General features: G+C 31.4%; 1 protein-coding gene across 1 annotated transcript in view; it reads right to left on the reverse strand.

The window, feature by feature from the left end:
* Positions 1-2,666: 2,666 nt before the first annotated feature.
* Spock3 (SPARC (osteonectin), cwcv and kazal like domains proteoglycan 3) overlaps positions 2,667-12,566 on the reverse strand; it is a 439,938-nt gene continuing 430,038 nt past the window's right edge. The window contains 4 exon segments of the mRNA XM_047551520.1: positions 2,667-4,370; positions 5,944-6,081; positions 8,530-8,592; positions 10,570-10,791. Coding sequence (XP_047407476.1) covers positions 4,201-4,370; positions 5,944-6,081; positions 8,530-8,592; positions 10,570-10,791 — 593 coding nt within the window. The 3' untranslated portion in view covers positions 2,667-4,200.

The following is a 12,566-nucleotide window of genomic DNA, read 5'->3' on the forward strand; positions in this document are numbered from 1 at the left end:
ACATGTAATATTCACAGAAATCCTGTAGAATAAGTATGTTAAGCTACATTTGAAAAATGAGACAGGCAAAACATGAAGACTATAAACGTAGGTGTGTGTTTATGTTTTTAAATATCAATTAGGTGACTTATCCTTACAAATATATTAGAAATAAATCCCTTTAAACTAGGGGAATATGAGTATAATGGAATATGTAGGTTCATGATTTTTTCTCATATTTTCCCCTACATTTTTCATTTACAGGTTTTTGCTATGCCATTTTAAATCATGTTTTATTATGTACTGATTTATCCTAATTTTGCTAGCTAATATTTGTATAGGACAGATAGACATTAAGTAGGGACACTAGATAGCACAAAGGTGGAAAAAATTATATACAACTGAGCAGAGAAAACAATGATTATACAGAAAGACTCTTTCAAATTGCCTTGCCCCAGGAGGGATGACATATATCCTATACAGAGCTAATGCTTAAGATGCTGTCTTTGAAGTGTTCATTGACTCGATTATTGATAAAAGTTTTATGAAGTCAAGCTATAATTCATGAAATATTTTTAAGATGAGTGAAAAGCTAATATTGTTTAGTATAAAAATGTGTACCAGAATGAAAATGTCTTCTTTCATTATGTTCCCCTCAATGTCAGCTACTGTGTTTAAAACAATGTTGAAAAGAACAAACTGCAGGAAACTCACATCATCAGGTATTTATATCTTCGTGCACTTTAAATATTCTGAACTCATGTTATTTTTACTTCATCTAAGAAACCTGAGATAAGGGTCAGAACTTTTCATTCATAAAGGACAGGAGATAAGAGAAATAACTGTGAGTCAATTCAGTTAATTTTTCTTAACGGCAAGAAAAAATTAGACTAATCATGTGTGTACATAGGTGAGTATATATCAAGCAAAATAAATATACTTTGTTTTGAGGCTTGGTTTGGTTGGGTTTGGTTCTACATGTTTTCTCCAGTTATTAGGCATCTCAAAAACTGTTCTGTGTACAGGATCCTGAATGACCTGCCACATGTAGCTGAGGCATTGACTTCATATAAACAAATAATCAAAATGTTTTTTATAAATCAGTTGTTTATTTTTGCAATCCTCTAAACCTGCTTTAAACTACTGCTCTAATTAAACAGTTTCAATATTTATGATTTAGTTTTCATATCTTCTTCAGGTTAATATAAAAATAGTGCAAAATGAATGCCTGCTTAATATTTGTCTTATTAATTAATGAGGATATGCTTGGTTATGGATTCATGGGTTTTAGTCTATTAAATGATTGGCAGAAATATAGTTCACTTTAGGCCACATATCATTTTGATCAATATTAAAATGTTTTATGTTTATTTTAAACTTAGCTTAATTCTCCAAATAGCATTATACAGCACATGTAAACATTTGTGCTATATATACAAAATAAGAAAACATTCATAATTTTATGTATTAGATTTGTGATGTATTGGAAACAGTTGATATTTTATTTTTTCATTTCTACTATTTTCATCCAGTGTTAATTTTTAATTTGCTGTGATCCCAAATATCTTGATAGTTTTTGATGTGCATGTATGTTTTCCAAAATAACATTGCAGTAATGATTTACAAGACTTGAAGTCTAAACCTTATCATGATTTCATGCCTGTGAATCAGAATTAACTTAAAGAAGAACTAAATATTAGGGTAGTTAAAATTTTTATTTAATTAAATAGTACTCCTTTAGAATTTTGGATTTTTATGAAGGAATTTTAACTGGGTTCAAAATATCTTATTCTATTTAAGTTAAATCTAGGGAAAAATATCTGTTGGATTTATTGCAATGGAGCATCAACTACCTTATGGTATGAAATGGAATAGATTTAATACCTATCTTTCAAGCTAGAATATTATCTGTATGATTATTTTATTCACTGATGAATCTCTAGTGGCTAAAATAGTGACTAACTTAATACAGATGCCTAGTATTTATGTTTTCTGCAAAAATGTAGAGATACAATTATGTTGAGGCAAATACTCAAAATGAATTAAAGTATGATCAACAGAGCTAACATTTGTCACAAATAGAATTTATAGACATACATACAAGTACATTTTGTACATAAAAATAATTTATATAAGTTCATTAGTATTAATGTTTTCAGTTTAATATTTTCTGTTGAATTAGTTGCTTTCCTAAGAGTCTGAAAGGAGACAATTCAAAAAATATTTTAATTTCAAGACCACCATGTCTGTTATTTTGAATTAATTTGCTAAATTTCTGTATAGAAGTGTTGCTTTGGTCTTTTCCCAAGCAATTTACAGTTATATTTTGTTATGCTTATGTATTTGTTAAAGAGACAAGGCCTTCTGACCACTCTTGAGAAATGCTAGAAATTTAGTTAAATATATTGTTTGATACCACAAAAAATGGTTTTAAAATACTGCTTTAACAAAGAAAATTATTTACTTTGCAATATATGACAAATGAAACAACACAGACCAACAATAAAATCACTTTTGGCATATTTTGAAAAACAATATTCAAGATGCCAACAACTCTAGTTTTGAAATTCAAAAACCACAGAAAACTTTCCAGGCTAATTAAAAATGATTAAAAAATCATTTTACTATCCCCTCATTTTAAAAATCAGGGGATAGATGAAGAATCCTTCATGCTACCATGTATACACCAGAAAAATCATTAAGGAACAGTTTATTTGGTTACAAGATTCTTTATTTTGTAAACTATACATAAACAGTAAAAAAGAAAATGCATTATACTTTAAATATTATGTAAGGTCAACATTAAAGTTTTTATTTAGTGTGTATAAATAAAATGGAAAGAATTCACCAATTTTGCTTTCAATGAATAGTATACCAGGAAACCAGTTAACCCACTGTTGAAATTAACAATACCAATGTGTAACATTCAACAGGTTTTTCCATTTTTATTATGGGCACAAAACCATTGGTCTGATATACTTAAAAGAGATGGTGTGCCAAAATGTCTACACAATTAATTAACATGCTAACTGAAATATAGCAATTAAAGTAATTTTTTGTTACAGTTAAATCTTAAATGCCACTCTACACAATAATTATAAACCAGTCCACATGGTAATTATGTAACAATAGAAAAAAAGAAAGAAACATATTCCATTTTCTTCATTCCAGAAGCAGTACCTTTACTGGTATTAATTTTTTAATTAGGTGTGCTTAAATATTGCCTAATATCCTACATTGGTATGCATGCTAACCCTTTCTATTTCTATTTTTGCAAGGCACCATACAATACGTTCTCTAAGCTTCAGCACTATGAACAAAAATGGCATAATTCTAAGATTAAATGCAAATATTTATCTAAAATACAAAATAAATTAGAATTAAGATTTTAAAATTTGAACTTGGGGCAAATGAAAAACTTTTAGTGAAAATATGGTTAAAATGAATCTTTCCTTTTGTCTTCCTAAATTAAATTCTGTACCCTAAATAGTTGCTCAGAAAGACAGAGAAATCTAAAAGTCATGCTGCTTAAGAATATTAAAAATATATATATTATATATATATATTTAAGACTGCCATTCGATTTCAAAGAAAAATTAGAACAACTAAACTGCTAACATTCAGAATCCATGGTTTTCCATACTTACCATTTTATAAAATATCCTATCATATCCAGCATAACTTCATAATTAGAAATGTCACTGTTAACGTAAACATGTTCATAAAAATTCAACAATGGTAACTTTGTCTTACCATGTGGTATCTCTGTTCCCTGATGCTACTTTGGAAAGATCTGGATCGTGCATAATTTTATAAAATCCTCAGGGTTCAGGTCACTAATAATTTGTAAATTTAAGTGGGACTTTCAGAAAAACAAAACAGGTCATCCCAAGCACTTGTTCATTGTTATTTTGTTAAGGAGCAAACATTTACAATGTTGGCTCTTATTCAGAATTTATTTTAGTAGCTCTCCACCACTTTCCTTTGTCTGGCTATACTGCATATGTGTTTTCTTTTTCTCTAAGACATATAAAACTTAAAGTAAAGAATTCTTATTTAAACATAAAGTTCTATGACTTTGCCTGCCATATTTGAAACAATTATACAAAATATATGTGAGGTTTGAAATAATTTTGTTTTGGGGCAAGAAGGTAATTCTTCATAGGCTATCACTTTGTAAATATTAGAAATGTAGAATTTATTGACCTCAGCTGTCATCAATCAAATATACCCATCATGGTCATCGCCATCATCATCATCATCGCCTTCATCTTCGTCATCATCGTCAATCTCATCTTTATTAGTGATGATATCATCTTCATCTTCTTCATCATCAGTCCATTCATTAAAATCTCCACTTGCAAAATCTCCAGAGATCTCGAAATCTATAGCTAAAAGTAAGCATTACATTTATTTGACTGAGCAGTGGGATGATATGATATCTAAGATAAAATTTTAATGAAAATTAAGGAAATTAATAAAGTTTTAATTCGCTCATCACTTTAATGAAGATAAGAAATAAATCATTATTTGGTAAAATGTTACATGTTAAATCTCTATCATTTTTTAAATTTGTGTGCTAATAGAATAATTATTGAGGTAAGATTTGCAATTCAGTAATTTTGATCTCAGTTCAGTTTTTATGGAAGTTCACATGAGACATTGATCTTAAAGTGCTTAAAATTTCTTCTATAAGTGTGGTAGCAGAATAATTGTCCCCCTCTCCCAAATGTTTACCTCATGATCCCTAGAACCTATAGATAATACACCTTACATGGAAAGGAACTTGGCATATATGATTAGGTCCTTGTAACCTGAAATGGGGAGACTATCCCAGTTTATCCATGCAAACCCCAATTGTCAGTTCAGTCCTTAAAATCAACCTTTCCACACAGAGTTAGGAGATACTACTAAAGAAGAATGGAGAAAGAGAAGCAAAGTTAGTTTGAACCTGAGAGCAAGTCTCTATGAGCCAAGGAATGTATGTGACTTCTAGAAGGCAGAAAAGACAAGCAGACTGCTTTTCCTCAATAGCCTCAGCAAGAAGACCCACCCTAATGATACTTCTATGGTCAGCTTAGTGAGACCTGAGATCTACTCATGACCCATAGATTGGCAAAATGACAAATTTCCGTAGATTGAGCCACTAAATTTGTGGGAATTTGTTACTTCAACAATAGAAAAATAATACTGCTAGTCAGTATTTTTAAAAATATTTTAAAAGTAGCTAATAATTCTTCTGGAGGTAACAATGCTCACTCATATCTCAGTATATGCTCACTTTTCAACTTCTCAAATGCTAGTGAGTCTTCAGTTTTTACTCTTCTGAATAGTTACACTTATAATTTTTGGTATCTAATTATAACAAATCCAATTAATATAATTAATTGTTTATAAATTGGTTGAAATCATTGCACACTGTAATTTCCATCTTATGTGAAGAGAATGTTTCTGTTTTCCTACTACCTGCATTTTCTTAATCACAGCATGCTAAGAAATTATGCTTCCAAAATACTTTCTTTGTCCACTTTCAACTCATCTTCATATAATTTTCATCACAACATAAAAATTAACATTTTATCCATCACTGGCAACACCAATAACTGAAGTAATTAGTAGTACTAACACTTTCACTTACCCATTACAAAGAAATGTTCTCCACATATTAAAATTACATAAAGTTTCTATTGAGTACTACTTCTCACTAAAATCTAATCATATTGGGGTCAGAAAACCAAAATCAAACTATTAAAAATGTTGCAGATCAAATTAATGTAGAACAGAAATTTAAGGATTAAATTATTTTGTATCATTTATTCTTTATCTTTTCCTAAATAATCTATGTTAATCAGTTAGTTAACCTGTCTGAATACAATAGATCTTCATTAAGTGCTTGGACAAATTAATGAGGATCTGAGAACTTACTATTGTGCTTGGGAAATATTAAAATAATTCTCTGCTTACCACAGTCTGCAACCCCATTTATTCTGGATCCTATGACTTCATTTCCATATCTGTCCACACACCAGCACTGCCCAACACTGCCATGGCATTGCGTAGGCTTGTAGTAACCATCTTCATCACACAGAGGGATGTACTGTCCTGTGAAACATGCAAACAGTCACACAAACACACATGTGTATTTTACCAATAGCCTTTGTGTGTGTGTGGGGGGGGGATTGAACTCAGGGGCACTCAACCACTAAGCCACATTCCCAACCATATTTTGTATTTTATTTAGAGACAGCTTCTCACTGAGTTGCTTAGCGCCTCACCGTTGCTGAGGCTGGCTTAGAACTCACAATTTTCCTGTCTCAGCCTCCCAAGCAGCTAGGATTACAGGCATGCACCTTTTGATAGGCACTCATTAGGCCTTATTGTAGTTAAGACATACGCATGTGAAGTGCCCACTGTATTTCAGGCTACATAGTAGTGACACCTGTAGAAGAAAACTGGTACGTGCTTTGCTGCCCTAGAACTGGTTCTGCCATCGTGAACTGCTTACATCTTATGGATTCATATCCTGTTTTAAGGAAATGACCATCTTAACATTCCTCATTCTGGAAAGTGCAGTGTTTTCGGAGGTAGAATACAGCATTATTATGTGAGGCTATGCTCACATTCCATCATCAGGAGCCCTTATGTGGCATAAAAGACCCTCCTCCTCACCATCTCATCACTAACGACTTTCTATTTTTATTCTCCAAAATTTTCATTCATATTTTTCAAGATCTTTTCATACCAAGGATCTGTTTCCCCAAAATTCAATGTCTTTTCATCTTTTTAATCTCACCTGGAATCCCTTTTCTTCCCTGTTTTACTTTAAGATGTGACTTAAATATGCCCTCAAAATTCTTAAAATTTAAGGCCATGAAAAATAAGAAAATCAGCTTTCCAATACTTACGTCTTAAAATAGCATTATTTGACATAAAAGCTTGTATGTTTTATGCCAGTCCACTTTGAAAGTGAAAGAGAGCACTAACAAGGAAAGTGCTAGTTCTGTTGAGCATCATCCCAAACAACAAATTGGAATAAATGATGCCCTACTCCTACATATCAACTGATCAATTTTTAGATATGCACTATTCTCCCACCCAAATTAGAGGAAATATTTAAGACTTTCAGTACTCTCTAGTAATGATTTTCATATCGTAAAAGAAAGTAAGGTGACTCCAGTCAGGCATTCCCTGTGTGTGTAACTTTCAGTAATCAAAGCCTGCATTTGAATAGATTTTGTTATTAATAGACTGGTCAAGGGTAAAATATTTTTCAGTTGAATTTGAATGACTTTTCTCATTGTATGTGGCAAAATGTTGATTTTCAGAGAAAAACTTATGTAAGAGTGTATTATTTCCACTTGTGAACTGTAATACCTCATGCATCTTGTAACATGTTAAGACAAATACAACAGATTGTAGTTTTTATCATCAGTCATTTTCATACCTAGAAAAGCTTTATTTATACCATTAGACTTGATATTTTGTACAATGGTCCCTGATCTAATGATTTTCAACTAATATGAAAAATCTTCTAATCTAAACGTAAAATATATGGTACAATTACAAGGATAGCACATCAAAATGTAAAACAGATTAATCAGATCCGGAGACATCATGAAGTTACATGCCTTTAAATAGACAAATGCAATAACATAATTAAAAGACATACTGCCTGGGTGGTGTCCTGCTTTGTATATCAAAAAAACAAAATTAACCTGTGATAAAACTAATCTAAATAAAACCTGACCCTTAGCTGACAGGATTATAGAAATATTAATTTTTAGATTTTAAATGGGCTATGATTATTTGGTGCATACAAGAGGTCATCTTTAGGAAGAGCTGGGTAAAGAATGTATGGAAACTATACACTAATTTTGTAAGTTTTTAAGAATTTAAAATAATTCTAAAGATACTTTATTTAAAAAAACTTATAGGAATATACAGTAATTACATGTAATAGTTTGATGACTTGTTGATTAGTAAACATTCAAATAGTTCAAGGCTCATGGTAAAATTTGCAATTATCTATTTATCTGTCAGTCTACCTACCTAACTGTTTATCTATCCATTCATCGACACATACATTTCCTTGCTAAAAGTAATGTAGCAAAAAATACTCATGAAAACACTAAAGAATATATTCAAACTTCTCTGAGGCACTCAGCAGTTTTCCCCATCCATACAAATACTTGCTTTATATATTCTCTGTGCATATATATCTATATTTATCTATCTATCTATCAATTCTTACATTATGAACCACAGAATTAGAAGTTTCTGCTGACGTTTTAACTTTATTATTGTTTAAATCTTTTTTTACTTAATAACTTTCAAAATGAACATTATATTAGGGTAATAAAACAGAGATAATATCTTTCAATAGGTGAGGTAATAAAAGTAAGTTTAATGGCTTTCAAAAAGTTCATAAATTTTGTTGCTGAAATTTAGTGCAGTCCATCTTTGTTGGATTAATATTGATTTCATGTTGCTGTTTCCCTGGGGTTATTTATGTAAGCAATAAAGCCTTCAGAAGAATGAGCTATGACTCACCTAGGAGCTTCTTTATCCCTTGTCGCTTCTGAATATTGCTGAGCTCCGTCTGGCAAGGTGGGTCTGCAATGACATTAAAAATGTCACCTCTAGGATTTTAGTCGAACAAAGAATGTGTAACTCCTATGTCATCAATCTTCAGTGAGTCTTTACATACTTTTAGAAGATACACATTACATATTGGTTGTGTTTTTTGCCTTATACAGATACAATCATGTAGATTTTGTGTGTATGTGTATGTGTGGGGGGGGTGGAGAGAGAGCGTTATTACTCTCTCATCATCCTGGTTTTCCTCAGAATGACTGAATTGGATGAGAAAAGAAAATGGCCAAATACTTATGTGATGAAAATATTACTTATCTTTTACCATTAAAAATCTTAGCGCAGCAATAAAATTCCAACTGATTGCTGCTCAATTAATGGATTTTCCTCATTTAAAATAGTTTCTAAGATATAGAGAAATAATTTTCCATTGTAAAGTAATCTATGGAAAAGTTGATACTTCTTTCAAGTTGTGTCAGAGAAACTCATAAATTCTAATGTATGTATAAGGTTAATAATGTATTTTGGTCTATTTTCACCCAAATGCTTCAGTTATATATGAAATTTAGAAATAGGACATAATATACAACAATTTATGATAAGCCATTATTTTCAAAATATACTTAAAACATTTAAATAAATTCAAAAATACTCATTTGTCCATTTTGCAAACTCAATCATTTCAAAGAGGTATTTTAGAGAAGTAGAAAATTCTAAATAGTCACAACATAGCTTTTCTTATTTTATTTTTCATAAGTACATATGTATACACACACACACACACACACACACACACACACACACACACACAAAGAGGTATGTGCCACTGGGCCTTGCCTAGTTTTTTAGGAGTGTTTAATGAACTAGACGGCATATATGTAGTAAAGTATGATATGTACTTATGTGTGCATACACATTTTTAACACAGCAAATCCAGTGTTTAAACTTTGTTTAAAATGGTTTATAATTAGTTAAGCTACCCTACTCAGCTAATCCTGCTCATCAATTTATGGATAATCATTTTATCCCTATTAATAAAACTATCACTAAATATGAAAAAGTAATTGAGATAGTGAAACCCCTATAAAATGTGTTCAGACTTCTATATGAAATAATGGAATCATTGACATAATTTAAAATAGCTCAGTCATTCTCTTAACTTTTAAAAATCTTAAAAAGCATTGCAATAGTAGGTGTATCACATCAAACTCTTTTCAAGGTTGTTTTAATTAGCCTTGAAATTATACATAACATTATCTTCTTAGTTTCCCAAAACTTTATTGGGATGTGAACTTTAGATCTATTTCTCTATATGTACTTGGTACAAATTGTTAATTCCTTTGATTCTGTAACATGTTTCCAAATTTACATTTGGTTTGCATTTCCTAATAAAGAAGGGTATATAAAGAACTAGCAGCATTTCAATTCTTCATCTTGCTTCACTTTTACCAGAATATTGAAGCACTTTCTTTGCTAGTGAATTTTTGAAAAGCTGAACTATTTTGTAAAAGTTGAAAGACTCAGTCATTTCAAAATAAAAATGAGTAAAAATAACTTTATGGTAAATGCTGTGGTTCATTCAGCTCATTTAATATGATCACAAAATAGAACATTAAAACTCCACAGTATAGTGATAAAAAACCCATTTATTTTACACCATGGGCAAAGCAGATAGCAAATTAATTTTAATGATTACTTTTAATATCTATGTTCTCATATCTCTGTGTGCTTCTTGGTGGTTCATAATGGAAACTATAATGAAGTACATTAATATAAAATATTAATTACCATTTTTCATCTCACTTAGCATGTTTGCATTTTTAGCAGAGTTACTTTGTTCAACATGCTGCTTATGGCTCTTTTTGTAAACACGCAAATTAGAAAAAATCTAGTGAAATGAATGAGGCACAGACTATGGTTATTTTTTCTTCATGAAATATCACATAAAATTTGAAATGGAGGTCCACAATTTGCATGTACCGGTGTCTCATCTTTTACCTTGCTGTCTCTGGAAGCAGTAGCACCATTCATTGTTTGATATCAAACTGTCCTTGTATGTGTCACAGGAATTGAAAAATGCCTTGGTGCACTGTTCGTTCTTATCAAGGTAAATGCTCCCCAGCTCTGACTGGTCCAGCAATAGGTCATAGTTTGTATCGAGTCTGTTAAACATCCAACCAAGTGAATCCTTGCAAATTGGCAAAATACTGGTATCAAATCCTAAAGGCAAATAAAGAAAATGATTAGCTAAATATGAAAGCAAAGCACCTCAATGGGTAATTAGTGCAGGGGACCTACTGGATAGTCAGAGAAGAAGGGCTTTACATTTCATCTTGGGTATTTTGTTTCACAGTAAAGTGAAGAGAGAAATATTTACCTTTGAGGAAAATTGTGAGAATTAATTAACCAGAAGGCATCTGGTACTAATTAATCATTCCTCCAATGACAGTTAGTACTGTAATTAACATTATTTACATTTTACTGTTCAAGCTTTTTCTGAAACAAGTTTATTGTGATAATTGTTTTAATAAATATTTATGTATATCACATATATCTGATTAATATTGTTATAAAGAACTAAAATTTATTTTCATTCAAAGAAATTAAAATACTATTTTCACACAAACATAATTAACACAAAATAATTAATAACTTCAACAATGCCCTATTTCTTGCTAGAACTATGGTGATTCTGGACTTCAGTTGAAACTGTTGACCAGAGAATAACCATCAGGTTGTGTTACACAATTACTCTGTCTTCTGCTTCCCTCAAAGCAATTTTTACAATTACAAATGTGTAATAGTGTGGGAGGCAGGCAGTAGGGTGCACTACCTACTAGGGAATAGGGAGTAAATGTAGAGACATGACAGAAGTAGTCTTGTATTTCAGCTATGGGTACCAAAGATGGGTTAACCTGGAAAAGCCAGAGGTTTCACTAAGGTTCCTGTCCTAAGTAGTATCAGAGGCAATATCAGTATTTTGAGTCCTTTAAAAAAAAAACTTAGATTCTGAAAAGTAAAAATACAATGTGACTCCAAAAGGAGATGGGATGTGAGCTCTCACTTACCTAAACAGGAGACGTGGCATAAGCTATTCAAACAAATCTGATTGAATTTGTTGAGGAATTTCTGAAGACTGAGTATGAGCTAGATGACAGAACTCAACTCTGTAAGCCATAGAAGGAATGGGAATTCATTACTTTTGACTGACACTATTCCACAGGCATCCGCAATCATTATCAAGGAAGAGAGAGCAAGAAAAGAGACCTGAGGAAGTCACCTGAGAACAGTTACTGAAGGAAAGGTGCAGAGGCTCATCTCCATCCGTCATCCCTGTATCCCTCATGGAACAAACCCTCAAATTCTAGAGGAAAGTCAGATATTGGGTCACTCTAAAAATATGAATAAGGATCTGCTGCACTCAGGGAAAATACTGATCCTGGGAAAGATTCAGGAGAATATCCTCAGTGTAGACTGTTAAGAATTCTATCATTAGCATCATTAGCAGAGGGGTAGGACCTCTGTGGAAGTAAGAGAACAGGAAGAAGAGAAGTAAAGAGAACATACAAGAGCTATGGACCATCATGGAAGAGTCTAAAGAGAAGTGATTAAAAGCGTAGGAGAAGAGAGGAAACAGGAGTAGAAAAAATAGTACAAAACATCGGAGATATTGGAGTTGGAAGTCCTTGCATTATATACAAAAGAACAAGACATGAATGTTAAGTGTGACAAACTAAATTTATATGTCGTAAATGATGGGGCAGCTATCAAAAAACATTTAAAAAGTGATAAAAATAAACTAAAATGCAGACCAAATGAAGTCATAAAAATACTTAATGCATCTAAAATAAGGTATTTAAAGAGGAGAATAATGGCAAAAAAAGAGGTAAAAAATAGTAAAGAACTGAACTTAATATAGATTGCAATTAAACCATGTCAATAACTAATCAAATGTAAGTGCTTTAAACATATTAATTAAAAGTCAATGAATGTCA

This window comes from Sciurus carolinensis, chromosome 4 (genome assembly GCF_902686445.1).
Source record: "Sciurus carolinensis chromosome 4, mSciCar1.2, whole genome shotgun sequence".
Classification (NCBI taxonomy): Eukaryota; Metazoa; Chordata; class Mammalia; order Rodentia; family Sciuridae; genus Sciurus; species Sciurus carolinensis.